At 41.3% G+C, this 26,907-nt stretch overlaps 1 protein-coding gene across 4 annotated transcripts; it reads right to left on the bottom strand.

Moving 5' to 3' along the window:
• Positions 1 to 26,638, bottom strand: lactbl1b (lactamase, beta-like 1b). 4 transcript variants are annotated; one of them, XM_011475665.4, is made up of 8 exons: positions 26,487 to 26,638; positions 16,996 to 17,062; positions 13,708 to 13,888; positions 11,929 to 12,035; positions 11,398 to 11,555; positions 5,611 to 5,858; positions 4,271 to 4,376; positions 1 to 3,980 (listed from the first exon to the last, which is right to left on the bottom strand). In XM_011475665.4, the coding sequence occupies exons 2-8, from the start codon at positions 17,053 to 17,055 to the stop codon at positions 3,002 to 3,004; spliced, it is 1,839 nt and encodes a 612-aa protein (XP_011473967.1). In that variant the 5' UTR covers positions 17,056 to 17,062; positions 26,487 to 26,638; the 3' UTR covers positions 1 to 3,001. The 4 variants fall into 4 exon arrangements, with proteins under 4 accessions (XP_011473967.1, XP_020559266.1, XP_020559268.1 ...); XM_020703607.3 differs by having other exon boundaries at positions 26,297 to 26,546; XM_020703609.3 differs by lacking the exons at positions 16,996 to 17,062; positions 26,487 to 26,638 and adding an exon at positions 14,243 to 14,369.
• Positions 26,639 to 26,907: the final 269 nt, after the last annotated feature.

Below are 26,907 nucleotides of genomic sequence, written 5' to 3' on the forward strand. Positions count from 1 at the left end.
TTTTGGATTTGCGTTTGTCGCCCATATAAATCGACTTTTAATTTAGATTTTTATACCAATGAATGGTAAAGACAAGATATATTTATTATTAAACAAATAAACATCGGTCTCTTCAATCATCAAGTGAAATTAATTTCCATAGCTGATTTGGCTTTTATTTTATATTTAGGTCCCCAAATAAAAAGAAAAATCTCAAATCTGTGAGTTCGAAAGTGTGGTTCTGCAGTTTGTGCAGAAATCCAAAAATCTGTGATTTGCTTAGCAGTAAAGGACAGTTAAAACTTTGACACAACAAGTATTTAATTAAATCAAATCTGAAAAATATCAGTTTAGTCCTATAATCAGAACTTCACAGCAGTCGTCTCTCACTTTTTTCAAGCTACAGAGCAGTTTAATGACAGACGATATTTTCACGCACCGGCCTGTACGAGGCTGAAGTTGGTGTCTGACTTGTTTATCCGCCCTTGTCCTTTAACTTTTGAGTCTAAAGTTTATCTTCGTCCTCTGTAAAGTATCTGCAGCCGCTTTAGGAACTGTTAAAATGTGCCATAGATTTTCCCTTAACCCATAACTGTCAAAGTGGAAGCTATAAAATCAGACGCTAACTTCAGCCTGTCATACTAAACTGTTTAATAAACTGTCATAATAAATTTTTGGTGTAAAGACTATTGGTTATTTTCTGTTAAATGCAGAAGTCCATTATTTTGAAGCCTCGAAGGCTATTCTGTTTTCTCTTCTGCCTGAAGAAATTTTCCAAATACGTTTGTTTTTTGTGAACTTTTCCAGCTTGAAGGTCTCCATTTAACAGTCGGAGCAAATTCTTTGGATGGATTTACGGCTCGAGGCCGAGCGACATGACAGGCGTCCAGAATGAGGTGAACGTGGGCAGAAGTTTTCTGAAATACAGCGGGGAAAATAAGTATTGAACACGTCAAAATTTTCTCTCAAAAAAAACATTTCTAATCGAGCTATTGACACTAAATTTTCACCAGATGTCGGCATCAACCGAAATCTAAACATTTATGTCCATAAATGAAGTTATGTGTAATAAAGTGAAATGGCACAGGGAATAAGTATTGAACACATGAAGAAAAGGAGGGGTAAAAAGGTCTGGCAAGCCAAGAAAGCAGCTGGAGTTTGTCAGTATTCAGAAGGTTAACCTGCCCCCTTTTAGTGCAAAGTAATATCAGCTGGTATAGTCCTGATTGATGCCTTTTAAAAAGGTTTCTCACCAGCAAGGTGTTAGACAAGAAGCATTGCATGATGGGTAAAAGCACAGAGCTGTCCAAAGACCTACGCAACCTTATTGTTGCAAAACACACTGAAGGCATTGGTTACAGGCGCATTTCTAAACCTTCTGAAAGTTCCAGTGAGTACCATTGGGGCCGTCATCCGGAAGTGGAAAGAACACGGCATTACCATAAACCTGCCACGGCCAGGTGCTCCTCGCAAGATTTCAGACAGAGGAGTCAGAACAATCATCAGAAGGGTTCTCCAACAGCCCAGGACCACTGGTGGAGAGCTTCAGAAAGACCTGGAATCAGCAGGTACCGTTGTTTCAAAGAAAACAATAAGTAATGCACTCAACCGCCATGGCCTCCATGCACGCACACCACGCAAGACTCCATTTTTGAAGAAGAAGCATGTTGAAGCTCCTTTGGAGTTTGCCACACAACATTTGGATAAACCCATGACATTCTGGGAGAAGATATTCTGGTCAGATGAGACCAAAATTGAACTCTTCGGATGTCATAAGACACAACATGTTTGGAGGAAAAATGGCACCGCACATCACCCCCAAAACACCATACCAACAGTCAAGTTTGGAGGTGGGAGCATCATGGCGTGGGGCTGTTTTTCAGCATGTGGTACTGGTAGACTTCATATCATTGAAGGAATGATGACTGGAGAAAAGTATGGAGACATTCTTGATCAGAATCTGCTGTCATCTGCCAGGCTGCTGAAGATGAGAAGAGGGTGGATCTTTCAGCAAGACAACCATCCCAAGCACACAGCCAAGGTAACACTCAACTGGTTGAAGAAAAAGAAAGTAAAGCTGCTAGAATGGCCAATCAATCACCAGACTTGAATCCAATTGAAAATCTTTGGAAAGAACTGAAGATCCAGGTTCACAGAAGAGACCCCCGGAACCTTGAAGATTTGAAGGCAGTTTGTGTGGATGAATGGGCCAAAATCACACCTGAGCAATGTATTCCACTGGTTTCTCCATTCAGGAGGCGTCTTGAGGCTGTAATCACCAACAAAGGTTTTTGCACTAAGTATTAAATAAATTTCAGTAAGCGTGTTCAATACTTATTCCCTGTGCCATTTCACTTTATTACACATAACTTCATTTATGGACATAAATGTTTGGATTTCTTTCTATGTGTGCATTACTTGGGCTGATGTCGACATCTGGTGAAAATTTCATGTCAATAGCTCGATTAGAAATATGTTTTTTGAGAGAAATGTTGACGTGTTCAATACTTATTTTCCCCGCTGTAAAACCTCTTCAGAATCAGATTATAAATAAAACAGAAAATTGTGGGTCATGTTTCTCCTTCTTTTGTGTGGCCCGGTACCAACTCCCTGGGGGTTGGGGAACACTGCTTTACAGCACATTCTTCCATCTTCTGCATCTTTTTAGTGAGCCTCGTTTTGAGAACAGCGACACGGCTGAATAATGTTGAGTTCACTTATCGATTCTGCTCCTGACGGCTAACAGATTGTGACCGCAGCGGCAGCAGAAGAATTAACCTCTGAATCCGCACAGGGCGAACTCAGTTTAGACAAAGGCAGGAAGAGCGCAATCAGTCAGATCGCCACGGAGTGAACGTCTATCCTGGACGATTGTGAGGAGAAGATCTATGTACACAGAAACAAACTCATCTTCTGTCTGCTCAAACTTTGTGGAGCTGCAGTTCTCAGAAGTTCACCCTAACACTCTACTTTCAGCATTGGCCTTTCTCCATACGGCGTCCCCCGTCTGTCCTTAGGCGTCTCAGCTGGAAAAGGATGGCCTGCGGGCTATTCTGACCACGTTGTACGTGTTCAGTCCAGGTGCGTCAAAGCCAGGAGACAAACCCTGCTTATTGAACACATAGAAGTTGAATAATTGACCGTCTTGTGCTTCCAGAGACACGGAGGCTGCTCCCACTTGCAGAACACACGGGTATTCCTTCTCGAATACAACTCTGAACACTCGCTCCACCAGATAGTTGAGCTTTATGGTCCTGTACCTCTCTGGGATCAGCTCTTCGATCTGTGGGCCAAACTGCTGCATGATCAAAACTCCGTCTGCTCCCGCTTTGATTTCATAGAAAGTGATGTTGCTGTATGTATAAAAGCCAATGTATGGATCTGGGCTCGGAGGGGCAGAGAGAACCTTCTTGGCTTCCCTGAAGGCCTTCTCCAGAGCTGGAATGATATATCCGTACGCCTTCGTGACCAAATCCTTCTTCTGCGACCTGGTGCCGGACATGAGGACCACCAGGCCAAGCTTCAGTCTGGGGATCAGAGAAAACGTGGCAGAGTAGCCGTCTAGATCTCCATCTTTTCGCACCAGCTCGTAGCCCATCAGCTCATTCACCTCCCACGGTGTCCCAGTCCGATTTGCAAAGTAGTCCTTCTCGCACCTGAAGAGCGGGGTTAGCATGATCTTCAGTGAGTCTGGCTCCAACACTTTACGGTGATAAGCTCCCAGAAGCACCATGGCAAGTTTGGCCATGTCGGCGGCCGTGGAGAACATCTGACCGGAGGGCCGGTACCAGCCCAGGTCATAGATCGGAGCAGGCTTTCCGTTAGAATACACCCCGACGGCTACCTGGGCCTGTAACCCAGGGGTCAGGTCAAAGCCAGTGTCCTCCATACCGAGCCGGTCCAAGATGTTGTCTGTGACCCATCGTTGGTAGTCAACTCCAGCCACCCGCTCTGCCAGAACGTGAGCCATCAGAGAGAAAGCGAGGTTGCTGTAGTGACACCTGAAAAGAGATGGAGGACGTTTGCAAAATCAAGGAGTAAATCGGCAAGATGGGATTTGAAAAACAAAGTTGTGAGCTTTACTCAGCAGTTAGAGGCAGATTGTATGAGAAAGTTCTGCACCAAAAAAGGAGCACATGGGCAGAAGGCGTGTTATTCATTCCTACAGATCTGCACGTGAATGTCAAATAATGCAACTAATAAACATGAGGATGACATGTCAGGGTGGCTTACCAGAATGCCAGAAATGTGAGAAAGTAAAGAAAATTCTCAATGTTGAAACGCGTCTTACTTTGTTCCTGGATCTGCAACCAGGACGTCATCCTGCAGCAGGTTTATTGCAGATTGTGTTTTTCCTTTCCACAGCAGATTGGTGCCCCGGAGCCTTCTGGGTAAACCTGTAATACACAGTGTGAAATGACAAAATTCTATCTGTGAATTAGATTTATAAAAACCCCACGTCTTTGTACGGATCTGATCTGTGTCCTGGTTCTTTTCAATTCTCAGGTCTTTTATCACAGATTCATTTTACAGCCCGTCACTTTAATGTGACAAATGCAGACTTCTGTTGGCGCTGCCATCACACCCAGTCCTGTCACTCAACAGAACCACAGATAAAAAGGTGTTTATGCATGACTCATGGCGGTTTTTATACTGAATTCATCTCCATAGCAACCGATTTATTTTTCGGTCGCCTGGGGGGTGACGGACGGGTCCATGTAGTTTTTTGAAAAATTGGCCAAAGTAAACTGTTCATATCCTATGTCACATCATTTTGCTCAGCTTGAACCAGGGGTTCATGTCATAAATTTTCCTGTAAAAAATGCGAGCAACAAAGAAACGTCCCTTTTGCAAGCTCGCCACGCCAATGACGTTCAAAATCTAGAACTTCTACAAGCAGCTTCCTAATGATGCTTAAGGAGTTAGGTGGCGAAATCCCTTTAGGGAGTTTAAACCAGTGGCTGGTACGGGAGTTGTTTTTATTGGAAAATTCAAGAAGGTGGCCTTCTTTCGAGGTCAAAGGTCAGCTGACTTCGGTGGTGGTTGTAGACCAGGACTGCTCATTCCTGGTCCTCAAGATCTACCACCCGGACATTTTTCCAGATCTCCAAGTCCTGCTATCTGCTGATTAGTTCAGTCAGATGTCTCCACAGTTTGACTGAATGAACACACCTGGTCCAGGTAATCAGCAGCAAGGAGTGCAGGGAGAGCTGGAAAACAGGCAGGGTGGTGGATCTCCAGGACCAGGAATGAGCAGCCCTGTTGAAGACTCAACGTGGTTGCTTGTATGGGAAATTTTGTGAAGATAGCTCAAGCTAAAGTTTTCTTTTCCAGTATTTTGCAAAAACGTAAAGAGTCAGCAAAATTCACACTTTGCCTCAAAATAGGCCACATGTGGTCATCCCATAATCATTTCAAAACATCTTGGGTTTTGGTTTCAATTTTCAATTCATTGTATTTTTTCCTTTTTTGTACACAGATCACACAGCTGACGGGCAGAGCTGGGTGAAATACTGTACAGGGCCGTCTTTGATGGATTAGAGTTCCATGTCAGTACTTTACCCTTTAGCAAAGCAGTAAACAAAAGTTCTGAGGATTTTGACGGTCGTTTTCTCTGCTGCTTCTCCGTACCTGAGAGCTGGCTGGCCATCCTGCGCAGCGTGACTGAAGATGAGCGGATGGGAACCTCCCCGCTGTCCAGGAATATCAGACCATCCGTCACGTACTTCAGCTCAGAGTCTCGTGTCTTCCCCAGCGGGTTTTTTATGGTAAAGTTCTCCACATATTTTTCTAAAGGATCGTCCAAGGAGCCGATTTTCCCATCCTCCCACAGTCTGTACAACATCAGCGTTGGGAAAATCTTGGACAAGCTGGCGATCCTGAAAGACCAAGGAGAGAACATGATTTGATTTGATTTATTAGTTTGTTTCAGGCATTGAAAATAGGGACGATAAAATATTACATATCAAACCTGTTTTAGACATCATTCACTGATTAGAAACTAAATAAAGATGACAGATGATGCCATCTTCCTGAAAGTGTAATTACTCATAACCATAAATAGGCATGTCTGCACATATATATCTGGTTGAGATCAAGTGTAGATTGTTTATCAAGTGACTAACAGAATTCTTGTTGATTATCCTCAGGAAACATTTGAAATCATTTCAGCAAACATTGGCAAGAACATGTTTCAAGTAAAGGCTGTGTCACAAGGCCACTATGTCCCTTTTGCTTATAATGCAGGGATGAAAATTGGTCATAAGTAAATATATGTGGAGAAAGTGAATAAAAATTATGGTCTTTATGTGAAGTTTTCACAGATGGATCACGAATGAACCACGTTAAAACCACAGAAGGATGGAGTGATACTCCACGCTGCACACAAAACTTTCTAAGATGCAAATGAAAATATTAACAATGGGCTTTAAAATACTGTTTCTTTGCTTTCAAATGTTGTTTTTTGCTTTCCCCTATCTTTTTTATTTGCTTGATGGCAGCTTTGTCACGCCAAACTGAAACATATGAGAGCAAAACCAAAGACAGGAAAAAAGTGAGATGGGACATGACGCATGGGAAAACGTTTGTGTTGCAAACGCAAAAATAGTTTTTGAAACCCCAAAAAATAAGAATAATCTGAAAGCAAAAATAAAAATGTTTAAAGCAAAACCTAAATTTTGAAAGCAAAAAAATAAAAATTGAAAGCAAATATTTAATATTTTGCAACTTAGAAAGTTTGCGATGTTTGTATGCAATTCATCAGTAATTTGTGCTTCAATTACATAACTTGGACGTGATATGTGCGCCGTATATGCGACATAAAAGCCACAAACCTGCGTTTGCATCTTGCAAATATCAAGCATAACTGCGTAAGATTTACAGATTAATTGTGTATAAGCTACGTAATTCTAAACCGACCAAAAATTTTGAACGACTCAAAAACAAATTCACGTAAAGACCAGACGGCCTCAACCGTCGACTGACATCTGCAGGAATTGATGAATGACAAACCCAAGAAACGCTGATGAATCCCGAATATCACACCAAACAGACCAGAATTTCATGCACGAAATGTTCGTGGTGGCTGTGAAACACAGCCTCAAAAATATTTACAAGACTCATTGATAATTGTTAGAATACAATTGCATACAAACAAGACAATTTGAAAAAAAGACTACTCAGAAATGCAATTTGAAGATTAACGTTCTTAATTTATGTTCTCCATCATCAGAACATGCTATAAACACCATCAAACTCTATTTTCATTGGGGGTGGATCTTTTACATAAACTAAAATAACTTATAAATGTGTCTTTGAACAAAAAGAATTCCATTAGTCCCTACATGAACCTGGACTGCCAGCCGAAGATAAGGTTAGGCGTGGAAAGGCGTTTTAAATGGAAATGCTCTGCTGTGTCCGTGGCAGCTTCAACTCAACCAGACCAACGGAAGCTGCTTGTAGGTTTTCAACAATTCTTTAAGGTCCACCTCTAAATCACATATTTTCCCAGCCGACTGTTAAAGTTTTTCAGACAAATGTGGGAGGACGATCCAGTTTTGAAGCTCGGTGAAGACGATTCTGGCCTTTTTAGTCAGAAACTTCAAGTCCTTTTTAAATCTTGACAAATCTGAGCCGTAAAGTTTGAAGAATTGATTCAGGTGAGGCTGCCCCAGTAAAAAGGAAAGTTCCCCCTTTAGAGGTTCACAGTCTGTCAATCTCAGCTTTGGCTCCATCGATTTTAAACAATCCTTCCCCCAAACCAACTCCTTCAGGTCTTTCAGTCAAAACAAAAAAACACTCATGAAGCTTTGTATTGATGTTAGGCCTTTCCTGAAAAAGAAAAATGACGTTTTATTTCAGGTTCCATTTATCATTTACCTGCTTCTAAAGGATAGAGGAAGGTTTAACTTCTTAGATCAATTATTAAGCAAATATTCTCGTCCCAAAGTTGGACAAAATGACACTTTAGTGTGGGGAAAAGTCCCCAAAATAAGAGTAGATCAATAGACACTTGTGGGTGTATCAGTTCAACCTGTTAAAGTTCCTCTCCGATCATCTTTTGATCATTTCTCAAGGTTTTTTTTTTTTAATTATTCAGTTTTTAGCTTAAAGGCCTGTTCACACCGGGACGAATTTCGCCGGCGATTTTCGCCGACGTTTAACGCCTCGTGACTAAACAAAGGGCACCAATGAGAGTGTGCACACCGACGCGAAAAAACGCCACACGTTAAAGCGTCAAAAAAAAAAAACGCCACGGGTTCGTTTTTTTTTGCGTCGAAATCTACTCGACCAATGAGAATGGCGCTTTTGCTCACGTGTCTGGAGCTTCTGAAGTTACAGTAAAACACAACTTGGGGGCGCTCAAACACAAAACTGCCTTGCTGAGCACACATACCAGCGAAGAAGATAGACGCCAAGTAACGTCTACACAGCCGCGAAGCAATAATGACGGACATTCTAAAATATCCCCGAACCAAGCACCAGTTGGAGCTACTGGTGCTTGAAATATTCATGTTTTCTTTGTTTGATTCTGACAAGCGTGTAAATACTTGCTCTCTTCTTCTGAGTGAAAAGCGACTTTAAGAAGCGTAAAGTTGCGCAGCGCCACCTTGTGTACAGGAGTATTTCTGTTTTACATTAAGCGCCATCTAATGTCCGGGAATGAAATTGCATGTTCGCTCGGCTCATCGTCAGCGAAAATCGCCTGGGTGTGAACACAAAAAACGTGGCGAAAAACGCTGGCGAATAACGCCTGGCGAATATTCGTCCCGGTGTGTACGGGCCTTAAATCTAAAAAATGTGTCTCCTGACATATTTGCCTTTGAGTTGTGGGAGGGACTGTTGGTGCAGAGAAAGCCCCACCCCCTTCCAATCATCCATATGTTGGCGCACGCTCCCGCTAACTTACAGCCCCCTAACATGAGCAGTGCCACAAAAATGGCAAGAAATATTAGAGCAATCCAGCCGCAGAGTTTTGAGCCAGATGCCAGGAAAATGAAGGCATATGTGGATCTATTTGTTTTCAACTGGATGCATCAGAATGGAGCTGAGCAGGGAGCTCGCAGCTTGCCGTAGTAACATTTCCAGCGGCGTTGTTTCACCTGCTCCTGATTCACAACGACTAAAATAAAGAAATACACAGAAATGCTATTTTGAGCTTAATTTTCTTTCTACGTGTCCTTCATCATCAGTTAAATGCCACAAGAACAAGATAAAAATCACCAAAAACACAATTTTCCTCTGTGTGGGTCTTTAACCCTTGTGCTATTAGATGACCCCCCCACACTTACTTTGACGTGTTCTTCCTACCATGACAAAGGTGGATAAAGGTGTAAAGATTTCATGTAATCCATGGACACCAGTAAAGATCACAAATCATTGAAGAAAAAAGGTTCAGAGCACTGTCTAGTGGGTCTAGATGACCCAACTCCTAATGTTAAAGTGCCTAGGATAGAACAAGGGTTAATGCAGATGCTCTCTATACAGCAACAAAGTCAGCATGAATGCATAACCCTGTAAATATTTGAGTAAAGCTGACGGAGGTTCTGCAGAAGGGGTGGTACGAGCCAAGCTGTTGCAGGACAGACGCTTTGAATGCGCACGCTGCGCTGCGTGAAAGCCAGATGTGAAGAGCTCACCATTAACTTAATGTGTATTGATTGCAGCGGCTGCTGAAACGTTCCCCAGAGGCGCTCCAGGGAGCATGGAGGGTTCACACTTATGGTGAAGAAGAGGTCAACGGAGAGCAGCTCAGAAAGAAAAGGTCCCTCTTTTCCATGGCAGAAGGTGGAAGAATGAAAAATCCATCAAACAAATCAGAAACCGTGCTCTTTCAACGTCCCCAATGACCTTAATTGTTCAGCGTTTCAAAGACCTGCCTGCTCCTATAGAGCAACCTTTTACTGCACATGCAGGGGATTTAGACTCTTTTAATCCAAGTCAATTATCTGATCTGCTGAGTCATGGAAATGATCCAGTTCAATGGGTGGCGACTGCCTTAGAGCAAAAAATATTTCAATAAACTGTAGTTCAGTGTTTGCTGTTTGTGTGTGCACCTGCATGCTTTTTGAAATGACATCTTTAGATTTTAAAAACACAGGGTCACGTGTCACATTAACTGACAATGATGACGGACGGATGTTCTTTCAGTTATTGATCAGAGTAAAACCCATTGACTGTACAAAAGAACTGGACTGAGCACCCCCTTCCCACTGGCGTTTCAAACAGGAAGTTCCAAAGACTTCTATAAAGACTTCTACAGTCATTCCGTTGGAAGATGAACCATTCTTGCTCTGACACCTTTTTTTTTAACGTGTTTTTGATAATCCTCTTTTTTACGCCATGATTTTATTTCTGTTGTTCAAGTTATTCAGATGCCTAATGGAGGCATCTGGTCTGGTAGGTGGAGCCTGCTGGCCCCCACATCCATCATTCTCCTAAACTGCCTTCAGTGGAAGGGGTGTGGACTTTGAACAAGCTTACTCCTGATTGGTGACAGTAGTTCAGACCACTCGAACTAATCACTGTCATCTGGTTGCAACATGGCGATGTCTATTTCATTCATTTATTCATTCATTCATTTTCTTCCGTTTGTCCCTTTCGGGGTCACGGGGCTGCTGGAGCCTATCCCGGCCACTTATGGGCGAAGGCAGGGGACACCCTGGACAGGTCGCCAGTCTGTCGCAGGGCCACAATCACACCCATCCACACTCACATGCACACCTATGGACAATTTGGAGTGACCAATTAACCAATGAAGCATGTTTTTGGACGGTGAGAGGAAGCTGGAGATCCCGGAGAGAACCCACGCATACACGGGGAGAACATGCAAACTCCACACAGAAAGGTCCCCCATAGTTGTTTTGTTTCAGGTCCCTCAGCCGGGACTTGAACCGGGGGCCTTGTTGCTGTGAGGCAAGAGCGCTAACCACTGCGCCACACTTCAAAATGGCGGCTGAATGGGTTTCATTTTTCGCTGGAGCTGGAAGTTCATCACACCCACTCAGTCCAGTTCTCTCTTATCCAGTCAATGGTAAAACCCCAACAGGATAAATCCGTTTGCTTACTTGTTCTTGTCAAAGCCAATAGGCAATTGTTAATCGGTGTTTTACTTTTAATTTGTTAGTTCAGGTTCTTGACTGTTGATGTTGCTGCTCCTCTCCATGACCTTCCACGGACGTGGACAACCCAAAAACTCGCTGTCATGCGTTTTTTTCTCTCTCTCAGTCCTATCTATTGTGTTTTTGCTTAAACATTAGACTGCATGCATCAGTCTACTGCAGAACTGTCAGGATTGCTAATGTCCCAGGTGAGGGTGGATGCCACCCACACTGCAAAATGCAGCGCTGAGCGGAGAGGCCGTTGTCCTCAGCACTCCGTTGACATGAAACCAGCATAGATCCATGTAGATCTACTCACCTGTAGATTGTGTACTCATTTGGGGGTCCTGATAAAGGGTCGCTGGCATTCCTCTTTCCAAAGTTCCCGGTCCACAACACTGTGTCGTTCAGGATGACGATGGCAGACAGAGCCGGGAGGCTGACGGGGTTCATGGTTTTTCGAAGCAAAATATCAACCTGGAAGTGGAGAGTGCAGCATGAAAGGAAGGACATTGAATTTGGTCGTTTTTTTCAATATAAAATGTATTTGAAGTCTTATTCTACAGGGAACTTAACAAAATTTTTTGGAGTTTCTTTTTAATTATTCTTAAATGAAGAGAATTTTAGGATTATCTTAGTCTATTCCATTTTTAAAAACAGTGCTTTTACCATTAATCTGCGCACACTTTGCTTTACATGCCCACCCATGCTAAAGTGCTTCTTTTTAAAAGCATAAATTATAGTGCCAGTCTTTCTCCCCCTCCCTTTTAACCCTGTTAATCCTCTGTAAACTAAACGACATTTATTGAGAAGGATTTCTGATGTTTCTGTGAGACTGAACAGCTCTCACCTTTTCCAGAGCTTCTTTGAGGCTCGGGATGGGATGCTCCAGAGGGAGCGGCTCTGGGAAGCGAGGACACATCGTTTCTGAGTTGGCATTTCTCCCCATATCCTCGTCTGAAACATGAATGGAGATGAAAAAAAGGAAATGCAAATGGATAAACTTTAGAATGAGCTGTCTAAATCCCACTTGATATTTGGAAAACTATGATGCATTTTCTGGCAAAATAATTTATAGGGAAAGTTGCTGATGGGAAAAAATGACAAAAGGAAGTTTAAAATGTTTATGTATATTGTACAATCACTGGTATAAAGCTTATTGAGACGACTGTTGTTGTAATGTTGGGCTATATAAATAAAATTGAATTGAAAACCAACAGTGGTTTTTGCAAGTGTGCATTAATGAACTTTCTTCTCCCACAGTCAAAAAACATTGTTTTAGTAGTTATTTGCCCCTTAGGTGTGAATATTTATGGCTGTAGTTTCAGGAAAGAAGCTGCAGGAAAAATGTAACAGCATAAAATAATTAAGGAAACTAGAAGAATCTGCTTTTCTAGAAGAAAATGCAGGGTTGAATGCTATATTGCTGAATGAAATAGAAACTTAAAGGGTAGTAATTGCCAAAAAGAAAGAAAGAAAGAAATCATCAAAGTTGACCACTAATAAATGTGAAAACAGCAAAATAACAAAAAATATATGTTTGTGAAAAATGCCAGCGCCGGGTATCGAACCAGCGAGCTTCTGCACCAAGGATTCCCCATTTATTTCAATGGAGGCAAAAATCCTGGAAATTTTGAAAAGCTTGAGGTTTTGAAAGACCAAAAGTCACAGCTGGAAAAAGCTGAAAGCGCATTTTAATAGTTAAATTGTGAAAACAGCTGAAAAATTGTAGAAGTAAAAAAATGGCAGAAGATACTAGAATAAAGAAAGAGAAACAGGAAAACAATGGTTGAATGATTGAGCATTCAACCAATCAGCAGTTTAATGGAAAACAGCGGGTAGATATTTCATTCAAAAGGAAATTTTACTTTAATGTCAATAAAAATGTTTACTTAATAATATAAGAATCATGCAAAATATAGAACTTTCAAAGTCATGATGTGGATAATAATCAAGATCTGAGGATAAAAATCTGAGTGTTATGACCTTTATGTATGTTTGAATTTAAATATTCATCACAATTAATCAGTTTTAACAATTGTAAATGACAAATTCACAAGATTAATGTTGATTTTAAATACATTTATTTTTTTATTTTATTATTTCTTATGTCTGTTTTTAAGTATCTGTTGTTTTAACTGCATGATCAATTGGCTTTACATGTTTAAAAAATTCAGGACCATTAAAAACAAATGAACTGCAAACTGCATACAACAACAAGCAGCAGCTATTGGCTAACAGCTCATAGCCATTAAACACACACACAAAAAAATCCAAACTAAAAATAAAAATTTCTGTTAAACTCAGATTTTAAATGTAGCTGTTTGCAAAATGTGCAGTTTAAGGTATTTGTTTTATTTATAAATTGGTCCTTTTTTAAATTAGGAAATATCTGGACTCTTCAGATCCATTAGGTCCTTAGAGTCACTTATAACTGGGTTAGATTTAGCTTCGGCTTTAGCTTCTTTAGCTGGTCTGCTGTGTTACTTGATGGAGAAATTTGAATCAAGTCAACACAAATGATGACGAGCCATTCATATTACAACTATTAGTCAAAGAAATACGAGATTTCGGTTTTCTTTTCGGTTGTAGATGTTGAGTTTGAGGCGGCCATCGGGGTCAGTCTTACCGGGCAAAACCTTTGGCAGCTGGTATTGCCAGAGGAAGCAGCCGGTCATCACCAGGGACACCACGAGGAAGAACACCAGACCCACCTGGCTCCATTTCACCTTCATGGTTTTGCTTTTGGAGACTTCTTCAAAGGGGAGGGCAGCAGCCGGGGGGGCAGGAGCGACCAGGGCTGGATTTGGCTTCAACAAAACACAAAAGAACTTGTGGTCAAGCAAATCTATGTTAAATTCTCTATCAAGCAGGTTTTTTTTCCAACCTAGACCTAGATGTTCTCCTCCATTGTGTCTTTAGGAAAGCAGTGGGAGACCCCCGTCACCACGTCTCCGTGGCATTACACAGCACTCATCACCTGACGCTTCCAAGTCCAGACCACAGCAGGATTACCGTAAACAGAAATCAAAAATATTCCGTCGCCTTTGAGAGGTAAACAATTCCAACTTCCCAAAGGCAGAAAGGGCTTTTTGGTTTTCTGTGGAGGCTTTAATGAGCGGGAGAAAAGGCACAGACATGGACTGGAATCTCCGGTTTCTCACCGACTACGCTGTAATCCGTGGTCATCCGCACTCGCATTCCTCACAATTCAATTTCCTCTCTGGCAGCCACAGGCTGTTGACATCATAATCCCCCAGATTAACTCCACCAAAGCGGCAGGGGAAATCTTAATCCCTAATCCCTGTGAATCAATTCACTCGAGTCAACCTTCACCCAGCAACAAGTCTCAGCAGGTCGGTAAGACGGCGTCGGCAGAGGCCAAGACAAGTCGACGTGAAGTGTCAGCTTGGGTCTGCTGGCTGGAGCATAATCTGAGAAGTGCAGTCATTTGGGTGTCCGGTTTCAGGTCAACAAGACTGCACAGTTTGCTGAGCACAAACTTTAAATCCAGATATTTAAAAAAATTTGCAAGACCCAAAAGCTGTGTTTTTTGTTTTTTTAACTCGTTCTTGTGGCATTTTTCTCATGAATTCAGAAACTCAAAATTGCATTTCTGAGTATTTCTTTATACAAATTGCTGTGAAGCAGGAGTAGATAAAACAAAATCAGTTTGAAAAAGATTGTATTTGCAAATAGCAGGAGAGCATGTAAGCAGATCTCAGTCATGTGTGACAGGAAGAGGGGCGGGGTTGCTCTGTGCCAACAGTCCCGCCCCCAACTCAGGGGTGAATTTCTGATGAACTCCTGCTGCTCTGCAGAAACTATGAGGTAGAAAGTGACTTTTTAGCATAATCATAATAATATGGTTAAATGATGTCATCCTCTTAGACAGGCTGTAAAACAGGTTTGGAATCTGTAAAACCGCCATCGATCCCTTTTAGGCTGCATGAAATACGCATCTGTGTCAAAACACTAGCGACAAGTTTTTCTCCAAGCGGACCTATATACATGTTTTTATTCCTGATTGAGCAGAGTGAAAATGAGAGCAGATCTGGTGAGTTTGACTGGTCAGTGGCCAATGCTTCTGCTAGAAGTACAGCTGGTCAGCACTGACACGAGCAGGTAACCAGCTGATGGAAGGACGTCATTTAGTGCTTCCTGGTTATAAAATCCTAACACAGGAGGGAGGTGGAGGAGATCCGTCTGGTGTTCGTGAGCGCAAATGACTCCACTCACTGTTAGGGAAGCGATGGAAGAGGTGCATTGTGGGACTTAATGTTTTTACTTTCCTTTGATTTTAGTGGCTTCACAAGGTTTTTCTTATTTTAGTCTGTTTTTAGGTTTTTGTTAGTTGAATGTCAGTAACACTTTTGCAATAAAGACATTTAAATATTTAAATGTTCGGTCGGTCGGTCGGTCGGTCGAAACTTTATTAATCTCCCAAAGGAGAAATTCAGGTGTCCGGTAGCAAAACACACAACAAACAACAGTAAAAAGACAGTTCACAAAATAATGTCAGTTCATACCAGGCAGGTTCATTAAACAGCCTGTTAGCTGTAGGGACAAATGAGTTCTTAAAGCGCTCTGTCCTGCAGCGCAGTGAAAAGAGTCTATTACTCCGTGTGCTCCTCTGACCAGACATCGTGTTGTGCAAAGGATGTCTGGGATTGTCCAGGATGCTCTGAGTCAAGGCTCTCATCCTCTTCTGCAGCACAGATCCCAGAGAGTCCACCCTCCTCCCGATCACAGATGCACACCTCTTAATCAGTTTGTCCAATCGAGTGCAATCCCTTGTGGTCATCCTGCCACCCCAGCATACAACCCCATAGAAGACAGCACTCGCCACAACCGACTGATAAAAGAGGAGCAACATGTCAGTACACACATCAAAGGACCTCAGCTTTCTCAGGAAGAACAGTCTACTCTGCCCTTTCTTATACAGAGCATGAGCCTGCTCCGACCAGTCCAGTTTGTGGTCAAGGTGCACACCCAAGTCCTTGTAGGAGTCAACCACTTCGATTCCCCCACCATCGATGATCACTGGCTGGTGGGAGGACCTTCTACTAAAGTCAATGATCATCTCCTTGGTCTTTGATGTGTTCAGCACAAGACCATTGTCCCTGGTCCAGGAGGTGAATCTGGTGATGAGCTCCCTGTACTCATTCTCATCCCCTCCCTTTACACACGCCACAATAGCAGTGTCGTCCGAATACTTCTGGACATGACAAGCTGCAGACGCATAATTAAAAGCAGCAGTGTAGCGTGTGAAGAGAAAAGGCGATAGTACAGTTCCCTGTGGTGCTCCGGTGTTGCTCATCAGAAGAGGTGGAAAGAAATAGGACCTTACTTAAAAGCCCACCCACCATTGGATGTTATTGCCGTAGTTTTCTACAAAAACAACCACACCAAATAGTGAAATCCTTAGTCCCAACTGCCCCTGCAGGTGGATACGGCATGTCTGCAGGTGAAAAAAGGTTGGGCGAAATATCAAGGTCAGTGAACCCAAAGAGCCAAAATGTTCATGACCATTTTTCTGTGGTCATGCTGCAGGCGAAACTTGTCCAGGCTGCACCCATCCTCTTGCTTTGTGACAGCTGGGAGAGGCTCCACCCACCCCACCACCCCCATCTCCACCCAGCACAGGATGAAGTGGGTTTGGAAAATTAAAAGCAGAAAAATTAAGTGTGAAAGCAAGCTGTGCGGGTCTTGGTTGTGTAATCCGTGATGGGAGTGCACAGCAGCTGGCCCATTTTACCAGCAGGCACACACGCATTTCTTATCATCGGAGGTTTAATGTGTGTTTTCACCGCCATGCACAGTCTGCATGTTCACCATCCTGCTGCTGGATGGGCTCCTGAGAGGAAACATCGCCACGTCTGGGAACAGGAGGGCAGCGTGTTCGGTGGCTGCTCACCTGTGTTTGAACCCCATCCACTGACGCTTCCAGAAGAACTTTACTCCCCGCCTTCCCCATGGTGTTTCTGCAACAGAAACAAACAAAAAGAAGCCATTAGTGCCTTTTGTGTTATTATTAAAAGAAAAGAACACATTTCCTGCAAAAATAAAATACAAATAAAAAAATAGCATCAGGGTTTTCAATCTCTTTACAGCAAGGGAGCAGCTTTATCTGTTCTCCTGAAACGCTGAAACATGGGAGGATAATAAAAGTGAACTGGGCTGCGGTTTTCGCAGTTGCGGCCGTCGATTAGATGCTGCCATTGAAAAGCCAGGGTCATTCCAAATGCGGCAGAAAATTGCCTTTAAACGGTCACTTAAACCAGAGCAACACACTGTAGATCACGGAGTTCTGCTTTTTGCAAAAGCAGTGTTGATTATTAAGAAATGAAGACGCTGCAGCGCGAACAAAAATTGATGAATTAATCCCAGAGGGACAGTCAGACAAACGTCAGAGTGGTTCAGATTACAGATCATTTAGCAGTAAAAACCTCAGACACATCCATGTTAAACTGACATGTAGAGATGAACCCCAACAGACATTGTGGTCAGAGTCTTCGCTTGTGTCTATTTTACTGAGATATAATTTTCCTAGTATCCTAGTATATATATTGGATGTAAAACGGTTTTGGGTGAAATCTAATACCGTCTGTAATCAAATCTGTCAGGATGTCGGCGAGTTTTTGTCCTGGGAAAATGGGAAATTCCTGCAGGCAGATGGTTCAGGCAGATTTCCAGGTTCTGGACGTCTGAAAGAGCAGCCTGATGTTGATTCACCAAAATAACACATTTGAGAAGCAAACGTTGATTTTTAAAGTTTCTTTTCACTCTGACGTTTTAATTAGCTTCTCGAGGCCACTTCAAAAACACAGTTTCTTCAGCAGAAATGGCAAAGGAGCTGCTATTCAGATCAATAGACAACAAAACGGTTCAGCTGTATTGTTGCAGCTTAATGTTTACATCAATAAAGGCCTAAATGCTATTTTATTTATCCAGCTGTGTATTTATGTATTAAAAGCTAAAGTGCATTGAAGAACCTGAAGCTAAACCAGACTTTACTGATCATTTGCAGCTAAAGCCGGATGTGCTGATATTCATCCTGCTGCAATCACTGCCACATTCTGCACAGTTTGAATGAAAATATCAACGTCTATCTAATTTGATTTCATACAAAGATATTTCTGCAGGTTCTATTTTTGCTGTAAAATGACCAAATGACTCTAGGAGTCACATGACCTTTCTGAGGTTTGCTTGCAAAGCTGCCATTTATTACACCTGTTAACTTTTCAGGCCATTTCTGAGCCTTTATAAAATCATTACTCTGCCATTAAACAAGTCTATACCATGGTCCAGGTGAATACTGGCTTCTGATTGGCTGCTGAGAGTCCATTAAAAAGTGATGATGACACCTATGAAAGAAGTTCCCATCCCTTAGCCTGAAAGTTTTTTATTGTTGTGCTGGCCTGAACACCAGTTGGTAACCGCAGCAACAGACACTTGGAAAGAGGTTTATAAATATTTGATTATTATTTAACAGAAATAATAATAATAATATGACATTTAGCAGATAAACCTCCGCTGGAAACACCGGCTGCAGCAGTGAGAGAGAGGTTGATGTAGCCTCTGTAGCCGTTACCATGACAACGCTTTGCAACTCCTTTCCTGTGAAAGACTATTTGAGCCTAAATACGTATAAGATCAACGTAGTAATATTTGATTGATCATTTATCTCTTTTTTTTAGTGAACATGGTACAAGCAGGATGATGCCCTTTCGAGGTTAACGCACGCCGCAGAAGCCTGAACCGTTGGATGGTTCAGGATTCTGCGGCGTACGTTAAGTCCTGTTGTACCATGGTCCGGGTGAAAACTCGATTCTGATTGGCTGCTGGGTGTGCATTAAAACCTGATAACCGCACGGTGAAAAAAGAAGTTTCGGTCACCTAGTTTAAATGTTTTGTATCACTTAAACTATCACTCTCTATTCAACCAGTTTTTATTACTTGATTCTTGTTATTTTTTTGGTTTAGATCACAGACTATTTGTTACATGATGCGACGCGTTGACACGGAGCTAGACTGCAGCGGCAAAGAAAGCGATATCTGTGCTGTCTGGGTTAAATAAAGCATCAGTTCAGAGAGAAAGTTCACCTCTGACCGCTTGTTTTTGTCCAGAATATGGAGATAAAATTTGCCAGCGCAGTGATACAGAACATTCAAGCTATGTGACCGGAACTACTTTCTTAGGTGTGCGTTATTACTGAGGTAAATCACTTTTTAATCCACGCCCTGTAGCTAATCAGAGTCAAGTATTCGCCCGGACCCTGGTTTGACAGAAATATATTAAGAAGAGTCCGCCTCACATTCACTTCTGATGATGGACACCTTGTCAAGTATTGTCACTGTCTTCTCTTTATTTTTGGCATCTATGAAAAAAAAATCCTCTTGTGTTGTAAAAAAAGCTAAAAAACAAAACCGAATGGTCAGCCGACACGAAGAGACTGGAGGATCTGGTTAGGAAAGGGCACCTCTTGACTGAGTGGAGGAGGTGGGTGAAATAACAGCCACATCCTGCCTGAGCGACGCAGTGTCATCACTAAACAGCTCTGAAAAGCAGAGTTTATCCTGAAATCAAACAGCGTCAAAGCACAGTCATCTATGTCTTCAGCATCAAAAATCTGTCGAATATCAATCCATTCTGCCATTTAAAAGGATTTAGCATAATCGTCCCTATTTGTTGTGTTTGTCATGATCATCAATGGTGTAGATTTCCATGAAAGAAACGTGTTTCTCTTGATCTTTTTGTTCTGCTTTGTTTGAAACTGAAAGTCGACTTGTTTTCTTCCATGAAGTGCTTCACTGGGGTTTGAACAGGTTTCCTGCCAGGAATGGAGGAGCAGAAAGTTTTTTTACAGTTGATTTATTCTGATTGTTCAGGGCCTCCTCTGGAGCCGTTGCTATGGCGATACGTTCATGCAAAGCCATGTTTACTAAATCGTGTCATTGTTCCTGTGAGGAAAAATGAAGTTCAAATTTTTGCTGGTCAAATATTGCCAAGTGAATTAAAATTAAAATTAAAATTGGACAGCTATCGTATCGAGAGGGTTTCAAAAATAAACCTGCTTTTTTATTTTCTCTGATTGTGGTGAAAAAATGGAAAGAAAAAAAAAAAAGCACAACTTTAGCCAAAAGGTCAAACTACAAAAAAAGAACAACGTTCTTAGTAGCAGGTGATGAACATAAATGGATGATTCCCTGACTGTATTACAATCTTCAACCCGAACAAAAATCCTCAAAGATTAGATAAAATCATCACTCAAATTCACTTCTCCAACCTCTGGATTAAAAAAAAACCATCTGTTTGATCTCTGTGAGGGATCCATTACTGCAATGAGACACAAACATATCATATATTGAGGAGAAAGTTTCTACAGCCTGTGACCAAACTCCGCCTTCATCAAATAAAAGAAAATGTGTCTGTAATTCGATGGCAGAGAGTGTGAGTTCAACAAAAATCCCCTGAAAGCAGCACTTTGATGGAACGGACACACAGCTTTCATGAAACGTTCATGTGACCTCATCGCACCAGCCTGGATTATGCGTGTTCATCTAATCCCAGTCCACAAACACAAGAAAAATGATTGCAGCTCGTCCTACATGTGCCGCTCTGCAAAGCAGCCACATCTCCAGGCAGAAGTCTGACCCGGTATGGCGTTTTTCCTCTGCACGCCGGAGAAGCGACGGATCTGCAGTGAGCAGCAAAATGAGCCCAGTGAGATCCACGGGATCTCAGAGGGATCCGTCACAGGGGACGCAGTTCTTCCTCTGTAACTGTTGTGACAAAGGCAGAAATGTGTTTTTTTCTATGTTCAGGTTGGTCAAACCTTTTTACAGCATTAAAATGTCGCCTAAGAGAACACAGAAAGCCTCGTTTGACTACAAACTGAAAAGAATAAGGCGTCACAATAATAAATCTAAACGGTTTCATCAAATCCACTTTATTTATGGAGCACATTTCCCAAACAAACTGTTTCTTAAGTGCTTTCCAGAGACAAAAATATTATAAAAAATTATTAAACAAAATTAAAAACAAAGAAAATGCAACAAAAAAAGGAATAAAAATTAGATAAAAACCAGATAAAAATACTGCTATGCCACCTTAAAAAGCTTTATTTAAGGCATTTGCCCTCATTTCACTAATGTATTTTATTTACTTTCCAAATAAAAAAACATTTTCTGTAACAGATTTTCCTTTTCTCCATCTATAACTTAAATTCAATCATTTTTTTCTCATATCTAAATCCAATCAGTCACAATAAGTAAATTCCAGTAAGAAGAGGTTGAAGACACTCCCTTCAAGCTGTTGGTGCATCTGATGTTCACGGTTTTTGCTGCTGCAGCAGGGATTCATATCAGGCTGCATAAATAAATATGTACGTGTTTGAAATTACCAGAGAGGGGGGCTGGACTAAAATTAAAGCCGGCCTTGTTTTCTATTCTATTTCAATTCAATTTTTTATTTCTATAGCCCAATTTTTACAACAACAGTCGTCTCAAAGGGCTTCATGCCGGTGATTGTGTAATAAGCATGAACCATGAAGAACATGAAGTCATAGAATTCAAAATTCTAAATGATCATTTCCAACCTGTTGTGACTGACAGCAGATACAGAGAGAAGGAAAAACCCATTTTAATAAAGACCCCTGCATTCAAATGACAAAGCAAGAATAAAAACATGCAAAAGACTGTAAAGTCAAGAACATTTTCTCACATTATGCACAAATGGATGTGAGGCCTTCCCACACCTGAACCTGAAAAACAAGAACAACTCCAGAATTCAAACCCTCGACTTTAGCAAGGGACCTCTCTGCTCGACTGCAGCGCAGTATGGGTGGGAATCAGACATGACGGGAGGACGTGCTATTGGGTCAACTCTGAAAGGAACTTCTCTGGATCTATGGATGCACTTCCATCATTTCAGGAGCTAAAGCTGAACATGCAGGAGACCAGGCTTTCCACAGAAACTTCAAACATTTCATCAATAAACTCAACCGTGACAAAAGCCCGGGAGCCAGAAACGAGTGACCAAACGGAGCTGAAAACCAGACGCTCAAACAGACTGAAGGTGATTAACTGAAATGAAGACAGCTGTTGTCATCAGCTGAAACTGGTGTGACTGAAGGACAACTAAGTATTGGTTGAACTGTGAGTTTAAGCTCAGACACAGAACGGTCAGAAAAGGTTCTTTTGAGCTGTTTTTTATTCACTGGGGCAGAAGCATGTTCTAATGTAAACTGGAAGGTAATTAGAAAGTGATCCGAAATGATGGGGTTATGAGGAAGGACTCATCTCTGTACCACCAGTTAAAACAAGGTCCAGGGTCCACAATAGTAAAAGGGAGCAACAAAAATCAACCAGAAACAGTAAAACAAACAAACAAAAAATAAATCTCATTCACAGAAGCTAAAACAAAGATTTAGTCGAAGACAAAATAGACATGAGAGAAAGATTTTCTGAATGAAAAAACCTGTTCAGAGTCGATCTGTCATCGTGACAAAGGGAGAGTGCCTCAAAGACGAGGGGAACCCCTCAAGGCGACATCTTCTCTGGTTTTAATAACTAGGCCTTTTTGGTTCTCAGATCTCAAAGGATGAAATGAACACTAAAGGGTTAAAAGGTCAACAACACATGCAGGCGCTTTTCCAAACAAGGCTCTAAAAACTAGAAGAACAAACTTTGAATCGGTTCTAACTTTGACTGTGAATTGGATTGTAGAGCAGTTCTATCAGCTTGGTTTTTTGGTACCTGTTTACCTAGTTTTGGACAAACCGCAGAAGTCTTAGAGAACTTTTTTAAAAACATAAGAAAAGGCAAATGACAGAATTCTGAAGGAGTGGAAATAAAAGTATAAATAATCATCTTTACGTCAGCTCTTGATGAAATGGTTTTTCTTGTTGCCATGTTTCTTGGGGGATAGAAAGACTTTTGGACTGCTGGTTTTGAAACGACCTTCCGGAGACAATCATCACACCGAGGTCACCAGCGGCCGGCTGGCGCCACGTTGGCTGGAAACATTACCAAGAATTCAATTTGACAGAAGCTACAGGCTATTTCTGTTTAACTGCTGGGTGTTCGAAAACAACCCATGACTAAAGTGTGAATGATATGTGAAGTAATTCTTTGGTCTTTCAACAACATGATCCATCATTACGCTTTTTTCAGGCTATTGTCTTCAGATTTTAATTTCAACACAACTTTTGCTCAGACAAAAACACGTAGAGTTTCTTTCAGACGGACAGATGGAAGGACAGACAGAGTTCTGCATTTGTCATTGTAACTGGCACAATGGCACGAAAAAGAGCATTGATTGATTGACTGATTGGTTTATTTTAAGCTTATTGAAAAAAGCAAAAGAAAATTAAAACACAGAGATTTATCAAATCTTTTTGAAATATTGACTCATTGATTGATTAGAAAATAAATAAAAGTAAATGATTCTGCCTTCTTGACATTATAATTGCGACTAAACATTAAAAAATGGATCAAATTGTTGTTTGCTTTGATGTTTTTGCTGTGTCTGTTTCATTGTTTAGGTGAGAAAAGTCAACAGTAATGTCTGTTGACTGCACGTTTTTGGTGTATTTGTGCACATTTATTACAAAAAACAACACAGCACTTTAGACTATAAATGTGATTTAACTGAAGCAAACGAAGCAGGTTTGATTGTAAATGTGAAGAATGCCCTGTTGGGTCAAAGGAAATGGGTTCTGCACGGGTTCTGTCAGACTAGGGAGCAAAAAGTTTAACAACACAAAAAGGTTGAGTTGGGTCAAACATGACGCACAACCAGTGAGGATTAGTTTTTGTTGGAATTTCCAGCCTGCATTAAATAAAAATTCAACTTTTAAGGGTTAAAACTGAATGAGAAAGCATTCAAAAATATTCAAAGAAAGTGATTTATTCTACAATATGAAGATATTTTTGGATTGGTTTGTTTATTTATATTGTTATTCTGGGCCTTCAAAAAAAAAAAGAGGACAATTAACCTAAATGAATAACCAATCATTCACTATTAGTGGTATTGATTCCTTAAACTCAATTTTTACCGTATTTTCTTCCGGCTAAAAACATATTTTTAAAACTATTTTCATGTTGTTTTTTTTTATATCGTTGGTTCCAGATTTATAAAATCGATTGTGGATTATTGAAGCGTGTTCCGATGATGGAGAACATACAGTATATAGCGAAAGCCCTGCTCAAAATTGCATTTCTGAGTATTTAAAAAAAAAATTCATATCACTGTGAATCAGGAGCAGACAAAAAAATGCAATTTAAAAAGATCCTATTAGCGATGTTGTCCCAAGCCCCCTATTTCAAGCACTAGCAAAGGAAGGGGAAGGGGGGTGGGGTTGCTTCACATCAACAGTCCCGCCCACAACTCAGAATTGCTGCCGCTCTGCAGAAACTATATGGAGAGAAATTAGACTCAGTCGGATTTGTGCGTGCGTAATTCTTGATTTGTGCGTAAATTAGGATTTGTGTATGCATATTCTTGCTTTGAGCGTGCGTAAATTAGGATTTGTGCATAAATTTGGATTTGTGCGTGATTTGTTACTCACATAATACGTTTTGTGTATAAGTTAAAAAAATATAAAATGAAAAAAATACAAAATGCAATTTGAAACTACTTACACACACACATCTTTGAAAAACACGCACGAATCCCTTGTTACACACACACGAAGCCAAAGTTACGCACGGATCTACCGTGAGACTGTTTTCACGTCTCACAAATTCGTCCGTGAGTGCTGCGTTTAAATACCAGTGGAATGCTCGGTCATACTAATTTTCCTATCAGCCTTCCCTTCTAAACGTATTTCCTTCAGTGGGTGTAGCAGGGCTTAAAAAAACTTTAAAGGAAAATAAAAATTATTATCTGAGAATATGACGTTCACTTTTAAAGGCTAATATATATATTAAAAGTATATTATTCTCCGAGACACAGAATTGATACAAAATGTGTAATAGGAACGACCAGTAGGGGGCACTGTCTTTTTTCTTCCGGAAAAATCAAAGGCAGTCAGACTGAGAGAGTCACGGGAAGAATGGCGGCCCATCTCGGTGGTCAGCGCCCCGAAGTAAGTAGCCTCTATGTTCAACACTAACATCTACTGTCTTCATGTATTGATTGAGTCATTGTCTGGATACGTTTAGAAGGGAAGGCCAATAGGAAAAGTCTAATGACCGAGCATTCCACTGGTATTTAAACGCAGCACTCACGGACGAATTCGTGAGACGTGAAAACAGTTTCACGGTAGATCCGTGCGTAACTTTGGCTTCGTGTGTGCGTAACAAGGGAATCGTGCGTGTTTTTTAAAGATGTGTGTGTAAGTAGTTTCAAGCTGTTGTAATATTAATTTGTGCAAACGTAAATTGCATTTTGTATTTTTTTCATTTTATTTTTTTTTTAACTTATACACAAAACGTATTATGTGAGTAACAAATCACGCACAAATCCTAATTTATGCACAAGTCCTAATTTACGCACGCACAAAGCAAGAATATGCATACACAAATCCTAATTTATGCACAAGTCCTAATTTACGCACGCACAAAGCAAGAATATACATACACAAATCCTAATTTATGCACAAATCAAGAATTACGCACGCACAAATCTGACTGAGTCTAATTTCTCTCCATAAAACTATGTCCTAGAAAACGACACAGGTATGTTTTTTTTGGATTAGAATCAGAATTAAATAAAGACTTTGGAAATGGATCACAGGATGATCAGAATGAGACTTGAACTGGTGAGACGATGATGTCTGCAGACCCTCTTTGTTGGAGTCTTGCCTGGGAGTCTGTGCTTTTGGAGAAACATTTTATTAAAAGATAAAACTTCTTGTTCCTGTGTATTCATCGCTTTGTTTCTCCCTCATCGTTAAAATGTCATTCCGTCACTCAGTCAAAAATGATCACGTTTGGCATCATTCTCGTTTGTTTTTCTGATTCCAGAGACATCCTGTCCTCTTGTTCTTGGTCTCTGCTGAGGTCAGCTCACAGGGATGACCCCTTCATTTTGAGACGTTATTGTCCTCCACTTAGCGTCTTTCAGTGCAGAAATAGAAATTTTAGAAAGCGGACAACTGTGGGACCCGTCAATCGAAGTCAAAACTCTAACTTGAGTTGATCAGAGTCACACACTCAGATACACAAAAGCACAAACGGCAGCTGGTCAGAGGAAAGGTAAGCCAGAGTACCTCAAATGTCACCGTCGTGACTCCGTTGGTCTGACGCGAGCAGCAGAGCGATCTTCATTTATCCACAGGAAATGATGGCATCACTGGTCCGTGTGGGCAGATGGCACACACACGGACCAGGATCCCGTCTGTGTCAAAGCGTGTTACATAAGCCGTGGGACGCCAGCGCATCCATTCCTTCAACACTCACCTCTTCTCTTGACGTTTTCCTTGGCTTTAGTGAAGGGACGCCGCCGACAGTCCTCCGTTCCTGCCTGGCCTGAGCCCGGGAGCTTGAAAGGGGACGTGGACAGATGTTAGTATCATGGTGGAGGCTAAATCCTCGCTTGTATCAGACCCATGATTTCAGGATTAAGCGCCTCAGCCAATGGCCACATCTGCCGTGTTTCAAAAATAGGCGCTGTGTGAGATCTTTCACCCTGTTCGTTTGACACGTGGCGTTATGGGGGGGGCAGAAATGAACAAAATAGAATTCCAACCGGAGCCGTTAGCTGATCGGAAAGTGTCGTTTTTAATGGCAGGGAAGAGTCAGAGTCTGTGGATGAGGCTGAGGGGTTTCCTAAAAGCAAACTGTACTGAATGAAACATCTCTAAATGTTAATTTTATGGAA

Source organism: Oryzias latipes, chromosome 5, assembly GCF_053564925.1.
Source record: "Oryzias latipes strain Hd-rR chromosome 5, Olatipes_Hd-rR_3.1".
Taxonomy (NCBI): domain Eukaryota; kingdom Metazoa; phylum Chordata; class Actinopteri; order Beloniformes; family Adrianichthyidae; genus Oryzias; species Oryzias latipes.